Source organism: Coregonus clupeaformis, chromosome 26 (genome assembly GCF_020615455.1).
Source record: "Coregonus clupeaformis isolate EN_2021a chromosome 26, ASM2061545v1, whole genome shotgun sequence".
NCBI lineage: Eukaryota > Metazoa > Chordata > Actinopteri > Salmoniformes > Salmonidae > Coregonus > Coregonus clupeaformis.
The window spans coordinates 9,805,788-9,826,357 of record NC_059217.1 but is presented as its reverse complement, the minus strand read 5'-3'; the positions used below and the strand labels follow the sequence as shown (position 1 = coordinate 9,826,357).

Genomic DNA, 20,570 nt, shown 5'->3' with positions numbered 1-20,570 from the left:
AGTAAAACAAGTCCTATATCGACATAACCTGAAAGGCCGCTCAGCAAGGAAGAAGCCACTGCTCCAAAACCGGCATAGAAAAGCTAGACTACGGTTTGCAACTGCACATGGGGACAAAGATCATACTTTTTGGAGTAATGTCCTCTTGTCTGATGAAACAAAAATAGAACTGTTTGGCGATAATGACCATCGTTATGTTTGGAGGAAAAAGGGGGTGACTTGCAAGCTGAAGAACACCATCCCAACTGTGAAGCACGGGGGTGGCAGCATCATGCTGTGGGGGTGCTTTGCTGCAGGAGGGACTGGTGTTAAACAATTTAAAGGCAATGCTACCAAATACTAATTGAGTGTATGTAAACTTCTGACCCACTGGGAATGTGATGAAAGACATAAAAGCTAAAATAAATAATTCTCTCTACTATTATTCTGACATTTCACATTCTTAAAATAAAGTGGTGATCCTAACTGACCTAAGACAGGGACTTTTTACTAGGATCAAATGTCAGGAATTATGAAAAACTGAGTTTAAATGTATTTGGCTAAGGTGTATGTAAACTTCCGACTTCAACTGTACATATTACCTCAATTACCTCGACTAACCTGTGCCCCCGCACATTGACTCTGTACTGGTACCCCCTGTATATAGCCTCGCTACGGTTTATTGCTGCTCTTTAATTATTTGTCATTTCTTTTTATATTTTATTTTTTACTTATCTATTTTTTACATAACACTTACTTTTTTTTAAAACTGCATTGTTGGTTAAGGGCTCGAAAGTAAGCATTTCACTGTAAGGTCTACACCTGTTGTATTCAGCGCGTGTGACAAATACAATTTGATTTGATTTGTAATGATCATGCTGTTTAATCAGCTTGATATGCCATAACTGTCAGGTGGATGGATTATCTTGGCAAAGGAGAAATGCTCACTAACAGGGATGTAAAGACATTCTTGCACAAAATTATAGGGAAATAAGCTTTTTGTGTCTATGGAACATTTCGGGAATCTTTTATTTCAGCTCATTAAACATGGGACCAAAACTTTACATGTTGCGTTTATATATATATATTTCAGTATACATTGCAATGTAAGATAAAGGCCACAGGCAATACTTTATTTAGCCCATAAACAGGAAATATATAGGCCTAAAATTAAACCAGGAGGAGGACATTGGAATACCATGTCCCCCTGCTGTGCAGATTATAAACATGAATGGCCAGGACCGTTCTCTCAGCCAGCCAAAGTCAGTCAATTCCTTTTCCTGTGGGTGGAGGCTGTGACTGAGTCAGACTGAGCAGTAAATGGCAGCTTTCCTTCAGGACCCTCACAATGTCCAATGGCCATGTACAGTGAGGGAAAAAAGTATTTGATCCCCTGCTGATTTTGTACATTTGCCCACTGACAAAGAAATGATCAGTCTATAATTTTAATGGTAGGTTTATTTGAACAGTGAGAGACAGAATAACAACAACAAAATCCAGAAAAACGCATGTCAAAAATGTTATAAATTTATTTGCATTTTAATGAGGGAAATAAGTATTTGACCCCCTCTCAATCAGAAAGATTTCTGGCTCCCAGGTGTCTTTTATACAGGTAATAAGCTGAGATTAGGAGCACACTCTTAAAGGGAGTGCTCCTAATCTCAGCTTGTTACCTGTATAAAAGACACCTGTCCACAGAAGCAATCAATCAATCAGATTCCAAACTCTCCACCATGGCCAAGACAAAAGAGCTCTCCAAGGATGTCAGGGACAAGATTGTAGACCTACACAAGGCTGGAATGTGCTACAAGACCATCGCCAAGCAGCTTGGTGAGAAGGTGACAACAGTTGGTGCGATTATTCGCAAATGGAAGAAACACAAAATAACTGTCAATCTCCCTCAGCCTGGGGCTCCATGCAAGATCTCACCTTGTGGAGTTGCAATGATCATGAGAACAGTGAGGAATCAGCCCAGAACTACGCGGGAGGATCTTGTCAATGATCTCAAGGCAGCTGGGACCATAGTCACCAAGAAAACAATTGGTAACACACTACGCCGTGAAGGACTGAAATCCTGCAGCGCCCGCAAGGTCCCCCTGCTCAAGAAAGCACATATACAGGCCCGTCTGAAGTTTGCCAATGAACATCTGAATTATTCAGAGGAGAACTAGGTGAAAGTGTTGTGGTTAGATGAGACCAAAATGGAGCTCTTTGGCATCAACTCAACTCGCCGTGTTTGGAGGAGGAGGAATGCTGCCTATGACCCCAAGAACACCATCCCCACCGTCAAACATGGAGGTGGAAACATTATGCTTTGGGGGTGTTTTTCTGCTAAGGGGACAGGACAACTTCACCGCATCAAAGGGACGATGGACGGGGCCATGTACCGTTCAATCTTGGGTGAGAACCTCCTTCCCTCAGCCAGGGCATTGAAAATGGGTCGTGGAAGGGTATTCCAGCATGACAATGACCCAAAACACACGGCCAAGGCAACAAAGGAGTGGCTCAAGAAGAAGCACATTAAGGTCCTGGAGTGGCCTAGCCAGTCTACAGACCTTAATCCCATAGAAAATCTGTGGAGGGAGCTGAAGGTTTGAGTTGCCAAACGTCAGCCTCGAAACCTTAATGACTTGGAGAAGATCTGCAAAAAGGAGTGGGACAAAATCCCTCCTGAGATGTGTGCAAACCTGGTGGCCAACTACAAGGGTTTTGCCACCAAGCACTAAGTCATGTTTTGCAGAGGGGGTCAAATACTTATTTCCCTCATTAAAATGCAAATCAATTTATAACATTTTTGACATGCGTTTTTCTGTATTACTTTGTTGTTATTCTGTCTCTCACTGTTCAAATAAACCTACCATTAAAACTATAGACTGATCATGTCTTTGTCAGTGGGCAAACGTACAAAATCAGCAGGGGATCAAATACTTTTTTCCCTCACTGTATATGTTGTGACTGTGTGTGTGTGTGTGTGTGTGCCTCAGATCTGAATGAACACATTGCAACCCACTTAGGAAATATTTACATCACAATTATGTTTATAAAAAGGGATGAAATACACCATCATCCTCCAAAATAGAGATGATGCTCCTTTTTCCTCGTGAGATTTTTGGCAGCTCTATATGTAGGGCTATACACACTATCACAATTAGGGGATGGAAACATCCTGCACTCCGCTGGTAAATTAAATGACAGGCTTTAGACTGAAGCGGAACTATACCTCATTTATGCATAAATACAGGAATCAAACTAACCCACCTAACGTCTGACGGGAGGGTGAGTGAAATAATAGGCCTATTCCAGGGATATAGGCTATAACACGAGGGCTTAAATGAGAGCATTCTCTAAACTGTACTGTATGTGGACCTACTTGCAGAATGATGTCTCAATATACTGACAAATTGGAAGACGTGAATCGTTGAGAACAGTGTTCTCTCTGAAATGATGGTCGGTGATGCTTGTCAGTAACAAGATGCTGAACAGCCATGATTCATTCAAATCAGTGATAAACAACAGAAACTCCCCTCAAGAGAATAATTAATTCATCTATTTTTCTTTCTCTCTCTCTCATTTAGACACACACACACACTGTATCTCCCCTCATCCTAAACTCCCCATCAAAGTCTGTCACTATTTTCACCCATGCAAATCAGAGATTCTTTGCACATGTAAAAGGCAAGGTAGGCAACCCAACTACATAGATACAATGATACAAATGGGGATGGGGGTGCTGGGCTGAACTGCTATGAGAATGTTTCACAGCTCCACCGAGTGGGAGTATGAGAAGACATGAGGAAATTTCAGTGCTTGTTGGGACCTGTGAGTGGGTGTCAGCGAGTGGCTGAGCGGGCAAAGCGGGTACCTGGGAGGCATGTATAAGTGATGTAGGCGGACAGAATCTTGAACCCTGAAGGGCTGTGAGTGAGGTGCTGTGTGTGTGTGTGTGTGTGTGCTGAGTGTGTGGGAGTGGAAGAGGAACGGTTATCTCAATTTGCGATCCAGGGACCAAAAATATATATACTTCATTAATTTACACGGTCATCGGACATTCCTTGCTTTTAATCCAGGACATTGGATGGTTGTCCTCACTGTACATTTGCACATTTATGGGATTTAAGAAGAGAAAATCGCTGATTTTAACAAGATCACAGAATGGATGATGCATGAGCAGGAACACTCTCCTCTGTCATCTACCCAATGCCCTTCAACACAACTTTCCCTGTGTTCCCTGATGTTACAATTAATAATGGTGTTAGCCTCAACCAGTGGTCCTAAACTACATAGATTAATAGCAGGAGCAGGAGGCAAATAAGTATAGCCCTACTTCAGAATATTCTGGCCTGTTTGTTCATGTGTACAATATGCTAACTCCCAAGTTGGCTGGGAATGCCTTGGGTGCACCCAGAATGGAATAATGGCCTGAGGAAACTTGGAGAACAGTGAGAGTGCTCTAATTCAGAGCTGATCCCTGGCAGAGAGAGGGAGAAAGAGTGAGACACGGAGTGGAGCTCCTCTCTTCTTCTCCCTGATGGCCCTGGCCCAGCCTTTAGCACTACAGAACTATAGCTGGTCCACTTTCCTGTCCTGCTGCCCATGATCATTAAGGAAAAACCTTCACCATGTCTTTCTCTGCATCTGAAGGAGAAACTTTGTTTAGAAATGTGGAGAGACCTGGTTAGATAGAGGATACAGACCGGATAACACTTCAGCATTCACCCATTATTCATAACTGCTGAATTATGTATGTACTGTATGTATGTGTGCATCTCTTCCTCAACCTCTCTACATTCATAGACCTATACATTATACTCTTATAAAAAATAACATTCCATACAGTGATGCCAATACATCACTTTGGACATACAGTGCCTTCGGAAAGTATTCAGACCCCTAGACTTTTTCCACATACAGCCTTATTCTAAAATGGTACAATTTATTTTTTTTTAATCCTCAGCTATCTACACACAATACCCCATAATGACAAAGCGAAAACAGGTTTTTATAAATGTATGTACATTTATTAAAAATAAAAAACAGAAATACCTTATTTACATAAGTATTCAGACCCTTCGCTATGAGACTCGAAATTGAGCTCAGGTGCATCCTGTTTCCATTGATCATCCTTGAAATGCTTCTACAACTTGAGTGGAGTCCACCTGTTGGAAAGGCACCCACCTGTCTATATAAGGTTCCACAGTTAACAGTGCATGACAGAGCAAAAACCAAGGCATGAGGTCGAAGGAATTGTCCGTAGAGGTCCGGGACACAGACCTGGGGAAGGGTACCAAAAACATTCTGCAGCATTGAAGGTCCCCAAGAACACAGTGGCCTCCATCATTCTTAAATGGAAGAAGTTTGGAACCACTAAGACTCGTCCTAGAGCTGGCCGCCCGGACAAACTGAGCAATCGGGGGAGAAGGGCCTCGGTCAGGGAGGTGACCAAGAACCCGATGGTCACTCTGAAGGAGCTGTAGAGTTCCTCTGTGGAGATGGGAGAACCTTCCAGAAGGACAACCATCTCTGCAGCACTCCACCAATCAGGCCTTTATGGTAGAGTGGCCAGACGGAAGCCACTCATCAGTAAAAGGCACATGACAGCCTGCTTGGAGTTTGCCAAAAGGCACCTAAAGACTGTCAGACCATGAGAAACAAGATTCTCTGTTCTGATGAAACCAAGATTGAACTCTTTGGCCTGAATGCCAAGCGTCACGTCTGGAAGAAACCTGGCACCATTCCTATGGTGACGCATGTGGCAGCATCATGCTGTGGGGATGTTTTCCAGCGGCAGGGACTGGGAGACTAGTCAGGATCGAGGGAAAGATGAATTGAGCAAAGTATAGAGAGTTCCTAGATGAAAACCTGCTCCAGAGCGCTCAGGACCTCAGACTGCGGGCGACGATTCACCTTCCAACAGGACAACGACCCTAAGCACACAGCCAAGACAACGCAGGAGTGGCTTCGGGACAAGTCTCTGAATGTCCTTGAGTGGCCCAGCCAGAGCCTGGACTTGAACCCGATCAAACATCTCTGGAGAGACCTGAAAATAGCTGTGCAGCAACGCTCCCCATCCAACCTGATAGAGCTTGAGAGGATCTGCAGAGAAGAATGGGAGCAACTCCCCAAATACAGGTGTGCCAAGCTTATAGCGTCATACCAAAGAAGACTCGATGCTGTAATCGCTGCCAAAGGTGTTTCAACAAAGTACTGAGTAAAGGGTCTGAATACTTATGTAAATGTAATCAGTAAAAAAAAATTAAACAAATGTGTAGATCGAGAAAAAAAAAATTAGAATAAAGCTGTAACGTAACAAAATGTGAAAAAAGTCAAGGGGTCTGAATACTTTCCGAAGGAACTGTATGCATTCACCACCTCTAAAAGAGACTGACTATAATGAAACTTGTGTGTTCTTAAATCTACATGTATCAAAACATGTCTTCAGATCCAAGGCTGTTGGTTACAGAACTCTATATAGAAATTCAGATAAATAAATGATGCTCTCAGGCTTCAATGCATAGCTCTTCTCCTACCTCCCCCCACCATGACCTACTGCGAGCTAAAACACCCTGAAAACTGAGTGCTGTCTGGGATTGAAAAGCCATTTTGTCTCGTACCTTTCAGTTGACCTAAATGACCTTCACACCCCAATCTAATCCAACAACAATAAATATGGGTTGGTGACACATAGCAATATGGGCCTAAAATAAAGAATAAAGGAGTAGATCATCTATCAGTTAATCCTACTGTATCTGTACTGGCAGACATGACATGGTGCCCCACTGACTGACCTGGGAACATGATGATCCAGTTGTATAATGTGTCATTTCGTAGGCCTACCATGTTGTATTGTGATTGTGGGGTGGTGTTTAAGGTGTCATGTTATTGCTGAACTAAGATGAATGTTGTCTAAACTAAAATTACTATGTTGAATTGAATATTGAAGGGAGTAGTACAAGACGGTACACAGTGAATTAAATATTGAGGCAGTACAGTAGCATAGTAAATGGACAACACATTGAAAGAGGCAAGGGGTTTTAAATGTTTTTTTTGTTGTTTTTTTAATCACATTCACATTGCAATAAATCTCCATATAATAACTGTATATGTTACACTGGAAAAAAGGAATGATACACACATTGAAGTTCCTTCAGTACATTAATACAATTCATAGTGTTCGGAATACACAAAATTATACTTGCTTACAACAGCTGGTAAATACTGTTAATGCTCTCTCCTGTTAAAAATGTCATTACAACGGAACTAAAAAAACAAATGTAAAAACAGAGTTATTTGCAACACTAGTCTCAGTAAATTTAGTTCCTGTTTTTCAGAATCAAACATCACACCCACTTATGCTTTGGTACCATCCTGAGTAGGAAATATGCACTATCTGACATTACAAAATCAGGGGGTACATTCACCAGAGCTGTGTAGTGTTATGAATAAAATCCAGTGCTATAATTTCAGTGGTGGTAGTTAGGAAGAGGACAGTAGATGCTAATTGTGACTAAAACAAATTACTGCTTTTAACTACATTGAGAGGAGAGTACCACAATATCCCATATCAGCTTTAGGGTTAGGCGACATTGAGGTCAATTCTATTTCAGGAAGTAAACGGATATTCAATTTCTAATTGAAATGAAATTGACCCATACCATGTCTAGAACTAATTCAACTCAACGAACAGGGAGAAAGTTCCAATGCAGTCTAAAATAAAATCTCTTCCTGTCAATTGATATCGTCTTATGTGACATTTGGACCCTACATGTATAAAAAAATATGAGGCTTTTAAAGACGATTGATCTCCAACTTTAAGTGTGTAAAATACCACAATGCCAGTCTGCTTTCCATCCAATATGGACCTAAAGAAAGTTAAGACCTAATAACATCGGCATCGCAGTATATAGTCAGATAGATACTATGTACTGAAAAATATCAAAATAAACCCAAATATCTGAGCATCATTTTGAGCACACAATATTTCATTTTCAGCATAGACATATGGAGTGTAACACATTAATAGCTATTTGTGATATTTTTTAAAACATATGTACACTTTATACTGTTTAGTTCGGGAAAAAAACATTAGACATTCTTTACCCAAACTAAATGAATACCATACTGACTTGATTTGGAGCAGTTCAACCATGAATCACATGACTAAAAAAAGCACATAGTCATAGGGGTCAAATTACTCACCAGAAAATCAGGCGGACTGCTTAAACAAAAATAATTTCATCTCTATTTTCTAATTACACTTTCAAAACAATTAAACCATGTAATAACGCCTTCAATGGAGATGCTTTGACCACTTTCATACAATCAGACCAAACACACGCACACACAAGTGGTGTACACACACACACATACACCATTACAGTTGCACAAGCAGAGTGTACAGAAGACTGTGTTTTTATTAATTGACCACAAAGGAACATAGAGATGGATCCAGCTCTCACTCTCTCACACACACACACACCTCTGTTCAACACTAAATAGGTCCCACTCAGGCATAGAGACGGCGAGAGCCATAGCTTGGTCCACCAGGTCCAGATGCCATTGTGAGTTCCGAAGGCAGACCAACCAATTCCACCAAGCATAATTATACTTTTCTGTTCAGGCAGATAACAGGGCACCAAAGCACGGGCACTGTACTTCCTGTGTCATTCTGCCAGGGTCCTTGCCTGCCCCTTCCTTATTCAGTCATACAGCAGCCCCAGTGACACAAACCAGCCCTAGACTGATGGTAGGCTAGGTGATCTGAGTATGACACATCTTATTTAAACAAGTGGGTGGGTTTCTCAATGTGTTATATTCAGCTTGTCCAGTCATCACAAAGAGTTCGTCTTCACAATGATTTCTGATTCTCAATTGAAAATAATCAAAATGATAACGTATCAGATATGTGCTGAATAACCACTTCCTCTTCGTTGCGGTGACACAGGATATGATGCATCCTCGACAGGAAGTGAGGGAAGTGTGCAGCAGAGGCTCTCTGTGGTCCATTATCAGCCACTCTGGTTACCTTAGCAACCAGAGTCCTTTCCATTCAGCTCCAGCCACACGGTCAGTCTCATCTGATCCATCTCAAATCCAGTTCAATAAATAGTAGAAAAATAATCCTTTCTTTTTTCTTTTTTTATCTTAAACATTTGAGATGCTTTGTTTACACTTTTAAACAAGTTCAGACCCTTTTAGAAGAAGGCCAGCAGCTCCGCCTCATCCCCCCATGTTCTGAGCAGAGCTCTGCTGGGCTACAGAAGCTAGTGTTCCTCCTACAGTGTATGATCTTCCAAGGAGACTTCCAGCAGGGTCCAACAGCAGGGGGTCTGCCCTATTCTCTCTCAGCCCACCTCCCTCACCCTGGCTGGGCCCAGTGGGAGCCTACATGGTGGTGGAGTCTGGAGGTGATGGTAGTGGTAGCGTTGGATGTCAGGGGCCCACAGTGGTGCAGCCAGGCGAGGAAGAGGGCTGGTGGGGGTGGAGGAGAGCCAAGGTCTGGGGAGGTGAAGGGGTAGGGAGGTTTAGGATCAGCATTCTGCGTCCACACTGTGCACGGTGACGGCTGCCTGCAGGTGGTGTGTGTGGAGCGGGTGGTGGTAGGGGGGGTGGCGGTACGGGTGGAACTTGTGGCTGAGCAGCGCCGCCGTCTGAGGGGGCGTGTCCAAATCCAGGTCATCGTCGTGGTTACCCACGTCCACGCCGGCCGACAGGGGGTCGTTGTTGCAGGGAGGGTTCTCACTGTCCTCCTGAGGACTCATGGTGCTGTAGCCTGATGTGACAAACACAGGAATACACATGTTAATACACATTAAATTCACATATATATGTACAAGACACATACAAGGATAAAAGCACACAGAATCACAGAGATTTGTCCCAAAATTGGAGGCTTTGTGATTGCTTCTCTGCCTCTTACTGTTATATGAACAGCATACTACTATAGAGCAGTAGAAACGTCAGAAGAAAATATGCAAGACTTTACACACCAGAGTATACTTACGTCGATCTATAATTACAGTTTAGGAAACACAATTCTAAGCCAGGGCACCTCATTAATTACAATTTGTGTGAAATCTCAATCTTTGTAGGAATCTCTGGAGAAAGAGAGCTGTATGTGCAGTGAGTCGTGCACGTTGCACGTGGGGTGGTTTGAAAGGGTGAGCTAAGGGAAAGTTTGTGCCCCTGCAGTTGAGAGAAAGCGCGAGCAATCAAGAGGGGGATTGCCTACACGTTTGAATCAATCCCTCCATCTTCAATGCCTCTCTCCATCTCTCCAGCCTCCACTGAATCCCCGCAGATCATTGACATTAGAACATCGTACATCTCATCTCTGCCTCTGATACTGTCAAAGCCCAACACTCAGCAGCCCTCAGGCACTTTAGACTCAGAAGATAAAACAAACTCTTATAAAACACTAGAACTGTAGAAAGAGGAGAAACTTGCTGAGTGTAGTGGAAGGTAGATAGGAGTGGATGATGGGTTTAGGAGTGGGCATCTATCGAAGCGAAACAAAGGTACTGATTTAGACTTGCTAGCAGAGCTTCTGAATGTGATTTGGGCTTTCGAAATGTTCTCTAAAAGAGGGAACTATGGGGATGACTTCAATGGGATCCGGAGGAGAGGAAAAATGCCGACTTCAGCAGCACTGACTGCATAGCTCCTATCCCCTACCCTCAGCTCAACTCCTTCCATCTCCTGATGAGAAGTCATTTCAAACAGTGCTACTGCTGTTTCCTTTTGTCATCTGTTTTTCGGAGTAGCACAGAGCGTGAGTGAACAAAGTAATCACAGTTGAAAGGTCATGAACAGTGCATAACAGTGGAGACAGGGACCGAAACAGAGGATCTGAAAGGTCAGGACTGAGGTAATAACTTACAGAGACATAATACACAGAGAAAGGCTGAATTACTAATGCCCATAGCGGGATGTCTGTTTGCCTGCAGGCTGTTAGACAACATCCTTGACTCCAAACAAACACCAAATGCTCCTCCAATTCCCTGGCGTGTGTACCAACAGATACCAGCTCAGTGTTTCTACAGAGCCCCTTCAGCTGTGTGTGTGTTAAACTGTGTGTGTGTGTGTGTGTGTGTGTGTGTGTGTGTGTGTGTGTGTGTGTGTGTGTGTCTGTTCAGAGACCCTTCAGCTGTGGGAGTGCGTGGACTGTGGGAGGACACCTCCGACTGAGCCGAGGAAAAGAACCAACAACTTTTTAACACTTTGCCGTTTGCCCTGAAGCGCTTCCGCCCTCTTTCTTACACACCCTCTCCATTTTTCAACTGCCTCTCCTCCACTTCTCCCTCCTTCACTTCCCTCTCTGATCAGTGGTTACACAACCAGCGTTAGCTAGAACGAAACTCATCTCCAGAGGACAAGAGAGGGAACACAAAGGCAGTGTGTGCTATCTGTTATGTGGCTTTTCAGAGTTATACCACTCTTCTCCCCCTTAACCAGAATATGTGCGGTTTTAAGGGGAGTACAGTGCCCTGTTTCCTCTGTGGTCATCTTCTGGTCGTCTGGTGGTCTTACCGTGGTCACTCTCCGTCCCTGACCGTCCCCAGTACCTCCTCCTGCGTTCGGGGCTGTGGGTGTGTCTCTCGATCACCGCCGCAATGAACCGGGTGTTACTGACTGCAAGACGAGGAACAGCAAGACAACATCCAGGTCAACTCAAAGGTTAGCGAACACAAGGTCAATATGCAATATTTATAGCTGTTCAATGGTCATTTCAAGTGGAAAACTAATCAAGGATTGTGCCTTTACTGAATGCTCCAGTAGTTTATTTCAGGATTGCAATAGCTCACAACCTTACAGAACACTTTTATTATTATTCAAACCCATTGGTGAGGTAACGCACACTGACAATAACCTACACTGAGTGTACAAAACATGAGGACACAGACTGACCAGGTGAAAGCCATGATACCTTATTGTCACTTGTTAAATCCACTTCAATCAGTGTAGATTTTATTTTTATTTATTTTATTTCACCTTTATTTAACCAGGTAAGCCAGTTGAGAACAAGTTCTCATTTACAACTGCGACCTGGCCAAGATAAAGCAAAGCAGTGCGATAAAAACAACACAGAGTTACATATGGGGTAAAAAAACATAAAGTCAAAAATACAACAGAAAATATATATACAGTGTGAGCAAATGTAGCAAGTTATGGAGGTAAGGCAATAAATAGGCTATAGTGCAAAATAATTACAATAGTATTAACACTGGAATGCTAGATGTGCAAGAGATTGTGAAAATAGAGATACTGGGGTGCAAAAGAGCAAAATAAATAACAATATAGGGATGAGGTAGTTGGGTGGGCTAATTTCAGATGGGCTGTGTACAGGTGCAGTGATCGGTAAGGTGCTCTGACAACTGATGCTTAAAGTTAGTGAGGGAGATAAGAGTCTCCAGCTTCAGAGATTTTTGCAATTCGTTCCAGTCATTGGCAGCAGAGAACTGGAAGGAATGGTGGCCAAAGGAGGTGTTGGCTTTGGGAATGACCAGTGAGATATACCTGCTGGAGCGCAGACTACGGGTGGGTGCTGCTATGGTGACCAATGAGCTAAGATAAGGCGGGGATTTGCCTAGCAGTGATTTATAGATGGCCTGGGGCCAGTGGGTTTGACTGACGAACATGTAGTGAGGACCAGCCAACAAGAGCGTACAGGTCACAGTGGTGGGTAGTGTATGGGGCTTTGGAGACAAAACGGATGGCACTGTGATAGACTACATCCAATTTGCTGAGTAGAGTGTTGGAGGCTATTTTGTAAATGACATCGCCGAAGTCAAGGATCGGTAGGATAGTCAGTTTTACGAGGGCATGTTTGGCAGCATGAGTGAAGGAGGCTTTGTTGCGAAATAGGAAGCCGATTCTAGATTTAACTTTGGATTGGAGATTCTTTATGTGAGTCTGGAAGGAGAGTTTACAGTCTAACCAGACACCTAGGTATTTGTAGTTGTCCACATACTCTAGGTCAGACCCGTCGAGTGGTGATTCTAGTCGGGTGGGGCGGGTGCCAGCAGCGTTCGATTGAAAAGCATGCATTTAGTTTTACTAGTGTTTAAGAGCAGTTGGAGGCTACTGAAGGAGTGTTGTATGGCATTGAAGCTCGTTTGGAGGTTTGTTAACACAGTGTCCAATGAAGGGCCAGATGTATACAAAATGGTGTCGTCTGCGTAGAGGTGGATCTGAGAGTCACCAGCAGCAAGAGCGACATCATTGATATACATGGAGAAAAGAGTCGGCCCAAGAATTGAACCCTGTGGCACCCCCAGAGACTGCCATAGGTCCAGACAACAGGCCCTCCGATTTGACACACTGAACTCTATCTGAGAAGTAGTTGGTGAACCAGGCGAGGCAGTCATTTGAGAAACCAAGGCTATTTAGTCTGCCAATAAGAATGCGGTGGTTGACAGAGTCGAAAGCCTTGGCCAGGTCGATGAAGACGGCTGCACAGTACTGTCTATTATCAATCGCGGTTATAATATCGTTTAGGACCTTGAGCGTGGCTGAAGTGCACCCGTGACCAGCTCGGAAACCGGATTGCATAGCGGAGAAGGTACGGTGGTATTCGAAATGGTCGGTGATCTGTTTGTTAACTTGGCTTGCAAATACTTTCGAAAGGCAGGGCAGGATGGATATAGGTCTGTAGCAGTTTGGATCTAGAGTGTCACCCCCCTTTGAAGAGGGGGATGACCGCGGCAGCTTTCAATCTCTGGGGATCTCAGACGTTATGAAAGAGAGAGGTTGAACAGACTAGTAATAGGGGTTGCGACAATTTCGGCGGCTAGTTTTAGAAAGAAAGGGTCCAGATTGTCTAGCCCAGCTGATTTCTAGGGGTCCAGATTTTGCAGCTCTTTCAGAACATCAGCTGTCTGAATTTGTGTGAAGGAACAGCGGGGGGGGGGGGGCATGGGCAAGTTGCAGCGGAGGGTGCAGAGTTGGTGGCCGGGGTAGTGGTAGCCAGATGGAAAGCATGGCCAGCCGTAGCAAAATGCTTGTTGAAATTCTCGATTATTGTAGATTTATCGGTGGTGATAGTGTTTCCTAGCCTCAGTGCAGTGGGCAACTGGGAGGAAGTGCTCTTATTCTCCATGGACTTTACAGTGTCCCAAAACTTTTTGGAGTTAGTGCTACAGGATGCACATTTCTGTTTGAAAAAAGTTAGCCTTTGCTTTCCTGACTGCTTGTGTATATTGGTTCCTAACTTCCCTGAAAAGTTGCATATCGCGGGGGCTATTTGATGCTAATGCAGTACGCCACATGATGTTTTTGTGCTGGTCAAGGGCAGTCAAGTCTGAGGAGAACCAGGGGCTATATCGGTTCTTAGTTCTGTATTTTTTGAATGGGGCATGTTTATTTAAGATTGAGAGGAAATTACTTTTAAGGAACAACCAGGCATCCTCTACTGACGGAATGAGATCTATATCCATCCAGGATACCTGGGCCAGGTCAATTAGGAAGGCCTGCTCGCTAAAGTGTTTTAGGGAGCGTTTGACAGTGATGAGGGGTGGTCGTTTGACCGCGGACCCGTTACGGACGCAGGCAATAAGGCAGTGATCGCTGAGATCCTGGTTTAAGACAGCTGAGGTGTATTTAGAGGGTATGTTAGTCAGGATGATATCTATGAGGGTACCCATGTTTACGGATTTAGGGTTGTACCTGGTAGGTTCGTTGATAATTTGCGTGAGATTGAGGGCATCTAGCTTGGATTGTAGGATGGGGTATTAAGCATATCCCAATTTAGGTCACCAAGCAGTACGAACTCTGAGGATAAATGGGGGGCAATCAATTCACATATGGTGTCCAGGGCACAGCTGGGGGCTGAGGGGGGTCTGTAGCAAGCGGCAACAGTGAGAGACTTATTTCTGGAAAGGTGGATTTTTAGAAGTAGAAGCTCAAACTGTTTGGGCACAGACCTGGATAGTATGATAGAGCTCTGCAGGCTATCTCTACAGTAGATTGCAACTCCACCCCCTTTGGCAGTTCTATCTAGACGGAAAATGTTATAGTTGGGGATGGAAATTTCAGAATTTTTGGTGGCCTTCCTGAGCCAGGATTCAGACACTGCTAGAACATCAGGGTTGGCGGAGTGTGCTAACGCAGTGAATAACTCAAACTTAGGAAGTAGACTTCTGGTATTTACGTGCAAGAAACCAAGACTTTTGCGATTACAGAAGTCAGCAAATGATAGCGCCTGGGGAGTTGGAGTGATACTGAGGGCTGCAGGGCCTGGGTTAGCCTCTACATCACCAGAGGAACAGAGGAGGACTAGAATAAGGATACGGCTAAAGGCTTTAAGAACTGGTCTTCTAGTGCGTTGGGTACATAGAATAAAGGGGGCAGATTTCCGGGTGTTGTAGAAAATTCCTAATGTTTTGTCCACTCAGTACTTACTGATCCCCCTGTCTTCATGGCTGTCCTCATCCCTCTCATTATCCAGGTTAGACATCCTCACGGACATCTCTGTAGAAAGGAGGGAGAGCGATAAAGAGAGTCTCTTTAGTCAGTGTTAATAATTAGTGTTTATACGACCATTAAGAAGAGGCTCTGTGTTGCGGCGTCTAGAAAGGTCAACCGTTAATTCGATCATTCCCACAGCAGCAGTAGCCGCTTTCTCGATCAATACTAATACCTAAGGCAACATTGGAGCAATAACGGTCTTTGAGTTTGAGTACTTTCATTGCAGACTTAGGCAATAACAAAATGGTCTTGAATGTCAATAACATTCCCTATTCATGAGATTTTAATCAAACCTAAATCAAAGGCTACTTGTGTCACCGATCTTGTCCAACTTGCATGCACTAACTAGCTGCTTTTACATAGTCAGTTGTTCTAGGTAACATTCATCTTAAGTATGTCGTGGTGTCTTACCCTGTGCAGCCAGAGGGGACATGTGCTGGTGTGAGCGTCGGTGGATCTGGTGTCTGTAGGCATAGACAGCCAACACCAGCACCATGATACAGCCCATAATACCCCCGGCAACCGGCCCTACCGGGGCACTCTTCATCATGTTCAGAGACACTACCTCTTCATCTGGAGGGGAGGAGAGAGGGAGGAAAAGGGTTACATTCCATCTATAAAGGAGAAAAACTCACCAGATCGATTGTCGGTCTGCACAGCACGGGGCCGTTCGTTCGCCGTTCGCTTGCTGTCAGCGTGGTGTGTTATAGGGACCACCCGCCGGTGGGCGACTGACGGCTGCCGCGTTCGCCCATTTCTACATCTAGAATCCGTTTTCAAATTACGTCCGGCACTCTGTTCAGAGGTGCCAAGTACTATAGGCTGTAAGACGCTCAACAATTCTACCTGTCTGTCCGTGCCTTAATGTTGACAAAATATTCTTCTTGGAGGACTACCACATAGCTGTGGGAAATCAAACATCATTCCACAAAGTCTCAAAGTCTCACCCACTAGCCCATTCTGTTTGCATGACCTCGCGACAGTAAGGAATGTGTAGACTCACCCAGCATCCCCATGCTGTCCATGTAAGGGCTCTTGGCCCCCACGATGCCCCCGAAGCATTCCTTCTGCAGGGCACAGTAAGGCTTGTCCAGGTGGGTCTTCCCATCACTGTCCACCATGCACCACTCACAGTCCAGCACGCCAAAACAGTCACTGAGGATCACAGAGAAAAGGTAAGAGTTAATAAAGTCTTGGTCAAGACTATGACATACGTAAGGGATTCTCTTCACAGTAAATCTCAGCAATTGTATTTTGGAAAATAATTTTGATCTGAAACGTTATCCTTATAAATCAGTATCACTACATGCTTTAATCCATCTATGTACAGAGAGATGACAAAAGTGAGGTCTAAATTAAAGAGTTCATTCTCCAGGACAGTATTTCTTCCCCCTGTCGTTCCTCCAGGTTGGTGCTGTGGGCTGTAATGGGTTGTAGATCATCTACAAATGGTCACACTATCAACAAACTATCTGTTGATAAGCAACTGATTTCTAAGGTTTCCGTTAGGGTAAGGTTTAGAATAAGGGTTAGGGTCAGAGTTAGAGTTAGTAGATAGTTAGTTGTAGATAGTTAGTTGAAATGTTACTGATAGTCTCTGGAGCATCTACAGATAGACTATCCAAATAAAGTGTTACCCCTTAAATGTACTCTACCTGCTAGTGAAGCGCTGGCTGCAGCGGGTGTTGATACACTGGGGCAGGGTGTCCTGCAGACTGGAGTCCATCACCGTCAGAGACAGGGGCTCCTGGTGCACCTCACAGCTGGGGTTCCTAAAGAACAACACCACACGGTCAGACCACAGTGATGACCATGACCACACGGTCGGACCCCAGAAATATACGACCGGCACGGTCAAACAGCAGCAATACACATGAGTACACAAGCCAAATAATGAAAAACACCTGGCACGGCAGTCAAGCCAATGAAGTAGAGAAACGGTATGGTCAAAACAGTTCAATCCGTGAACATAAAAGACAGAGATAATGACTGTTGAATTTCCTTTTAGGCTACAGCTTTCAACAGCTCAAATGAGGGAGAAACTAGCATTACAGAGTCATGTTGTCAAAAGAGGGAACACAACACTACATGAATGACCGACTGACTGCAGAATGACAGCTTTGTGGAGGATTTATTCTATGCCACCCTCTATCCACCCACACATCCCTCCATTTCTTTTCACAAAAAGCCCTAGCCAGCCAGACATAGAGTACGTCAGTGGAATGCTGCAGTCACAGTGAAATGGTTGGCTGAAGACAGGTGTCTCACTGTGTATTACATTGTCATTTAACAGATGCTTAACTGTGCCTTCGGAAAGTATTCAGACCCCTTGACTTTCCTCACATTCTGTTACGTTACAGCCTTATTCTAAAATAGATTTTTTTTTTATTCTCAGCAATCTACACACAATACCCCATAATGACAAAGCGAATACAGGTTTTTATAAATGTTTGCTCATTTATAAAAAAGAACAGAAATACGTTATTTACACAAGTATTCAGACCCTTTGCAATGAGACTCGAAATTGAGCTCAGGTGCATCCTGTTTCCATTGATCATCCTTGAATTGTTTCTACATCGCAGTGCTTGAGGCGTCACTACAGCCCTGGGTTCGATCCCAGGCTGTGTCACAGCCGGCCGTGACCGGGAGACCCATGAGAAGGCGCACAATTGGCACACACCTGTCTATATAAGGTTCCACAGTTGACAGCGCATGTCAGAGCAAAAACCAAGCCATGAGGTCGAAGGAATTGTCCGTAGAGCTCCGAGACAGGATTGTGTTGAGGCACAGATCTGGGGAAGGGTGGCAAAAAACATTCTGCAGCATTGAAGGTCCCCAAGAACACAGTGGCCTCCTCTTAAATGGAAGAAGTTTGGAACCACCAAGACTCTTCCTAGAGTTGGCCGCCCAGCCAAACTGAGCAATCGGGGGAGAAGGGCCTCGGTCAGGGAGGTGCCCAAGAACCCGATGGTAACTCTGAAGGAGCTCCAGAGTTCCTCTGTGGAGATGGGAGAATCTATAAGAAGGACAACCATCTCTACAGCACTCCACCAATCAGGCCTTTATGGTAGAGTGGCCAGACGGAAGCCACTCCTCAGTAAAAGGCACATGACAGCCTGCTTGGAGTTTGCCAAAAGGCACTTAAAGACTCTCAGACCATGATAAACAAGATTCTCTGGTCTGATGAAACCAAGATTGAACTCCTTGACCTGAATGCCAAGCGTCACATCTGGAGGAAACCTGGCACCATCCCTTCGGTGAAGCATGGTGGTGGCAGCATCATGCTGTGGGGATGTCTTTCAGCGGCAGAGACTGGGAGACTAGTCAGGATCGAGGCAAAGATCAACGGAGCAAAGTACAGAGAGATCCTTGATGAGAACCTGCTCCAGAGCGCTCAGGACCTCAGACTGTGGCGAAGGTTCACCTTCCAACAGGACAACGCAGGAGTGGCTTCGAGACAAGTCTCAATGTCAGAACCCGGACTTGAACCCGATCGAACATCTCTGGAGAGACCTGAAAATAGTTTTGCAGCAATGCTCCCCATCCAACCTGACAGAGCTTGAGGATCTGCAGAGAGGAATGGGAGAAACACCTCAAATACAGGTGTGCCAAGCTTGTAGCGTCATACCCAAGAAGACTCTAGGCTGTAATCGGTGCCAAAGGTGCTTCAACAAAGTACTGAGTAACGGGTCTGAATATTTATATAAATGTGATTTCAGTTTTTTATTTTTTATACATTTGCAAACATTTCTAAAAACCTGTTTTTGCTTTGTCATTATGGGGTATTGTGTGTAGATGAATGAGGGGGAAAAACAATTTTAGAATAAGGCTGTAACGTAACAAAATGTGGAAAGTCCAGGGGTCTGAATACTTTCCAAATGTACTGTATATGCAGAGCGACTTACAGTTAGTGCATTCATCTTAAGATAGCTAGACGAGATAACCACATATCACAGTCATTGCAAGCACATTTTTCCTCAGTAAAAGTAGTTATCAGCAGTCAGTGCTTGTAGGAAAAGACAAGGGTCCATGCTATCCGGGATCCTTGGGATATCCCTACCCCACTGAAGTTGAAATTTAAAATGGTCAAGGTAATGGTCAGGGTTAGGTAAGGGTTATGGTTATAGTTAGGGTAGGGGTTAGGGTAGGGACGTCCCAAGGATCCCGGATAGCAATGACCAAAAGACAATTGTTTTTTGGGGAGAGAGACATTTTTTTCGTCCTGACATTAGGGGGAAGCTTGTTCCACCATCGGGGTACCTGAGCAATCATCACAGCTATTTGATTATTATGACAAACAGACAGCCTGATGGAACGATTCTGACTAAACGTGACTAACAGAGCATGTGGCTACTACAGAGTCTGCAGGTACTAAAGAGTTGGCACATATACAGCACACACACACATCTCTTTACTCTTTAATTGTTGTTGTTGGTGGTAGGCTATTCAATACAGAACCATAATTGTGGATCCTAGCACTCACCTGTTTTCAGCGTAGGTAAGGTTGCCAGTACATTCATTGACCTCCAGGGGGCACTCACATGGACACTCGCACTCATTCTGCTCCATCCTGTACAACAGTCAGACAAACTATTAAAAACGTTTTCAAAGATAATTACATTATCTACAAAGATGATTAAAAAATTGATAGAGAATTTAAATAATGTAATGCGTACTATTCAACCCTGTTAATACAACTATTTACACAGATAAATCACTAATTCATAGTAATAAGAAAACACTGCATCTCATCTCCTATGTAACTCTGTGTTCTGTGACTGTGTCTGACCTGTGACAGTTGAGACAGAGGCGGTCCACAGTGCTGCAGGCACAGAAAGCCAGCGAATCACACGTCTCGTTGACGATGCCAGCGAAAGCATTGGTCCCTGGAATACGGGTCAGACGGTACTTGGAGCAGTGGCTCCCGTGGACAAGGTTAGTCAGGTCACCCTGAGGAAAGACGGTGGATGAAGCGAGAGAGAAATTATGCTACTATACTATGGTTTATCAATGGCTCTATGAAGAAAGCACTGGGGTCTACAGTATTTTGCTGTTCTTTCTTTAGAGTAAGCAACAGTGAGGTTGCTATATTATTTCCCACCACTTGGTGGGGCTATGATACTGATAAA

The 20,570-nt window shown here is 44.1% G+C and overlaps 1 protein-coding gene across 1 annotated transcript in view; it reads right to left on the bottom strand.

The window, feature by feature from the left end:
* Positions 1-7,015: 7,015 nt before the first annotated feature.
* The window catches only part of LOC121540446 (VWFA and cache domain-containing protein 1), an 89,264-nt gene continuing 75,709 nt past the window's right edge, over positions 7,016-20,570 (bottom strand). Inside the window, exons 19-26 of the mRNA XM_041849317.2 lie at positions 20,231-20,391; positions 19,925-20,011; positions 17,097-17,213; positions 16,445-16,596; positions 15,853-16,014; positions 15,376-15,444; positions 11,506-11,607; positions 7,016-9,748 (exon numbers count right to left, since the gene is read on the bottom strand). Coding sequence (XP_041705251.1) covers positions 9,507-9,748; positions 11,506-11,607; positions 15,376-15,444; positions 15,853-16,014; positions 16,445-16,596; positions 17,097-17,213; positions 19,925-20,011; positions 20,231-20,391 — 1,092 coding nt within the window. The 3' untranslated portion in view covers positions 7,016-9,506. The remainder of the gene's footprint in view (positions 9,749-11,505; positions 11,608-15,375; positions 15,445-15,852; positions 16,015-16,444; positions 16,597-17,096; positions 17,214-19,924; positions 20,012-20,230; positions 20,392-20,570) is intronic.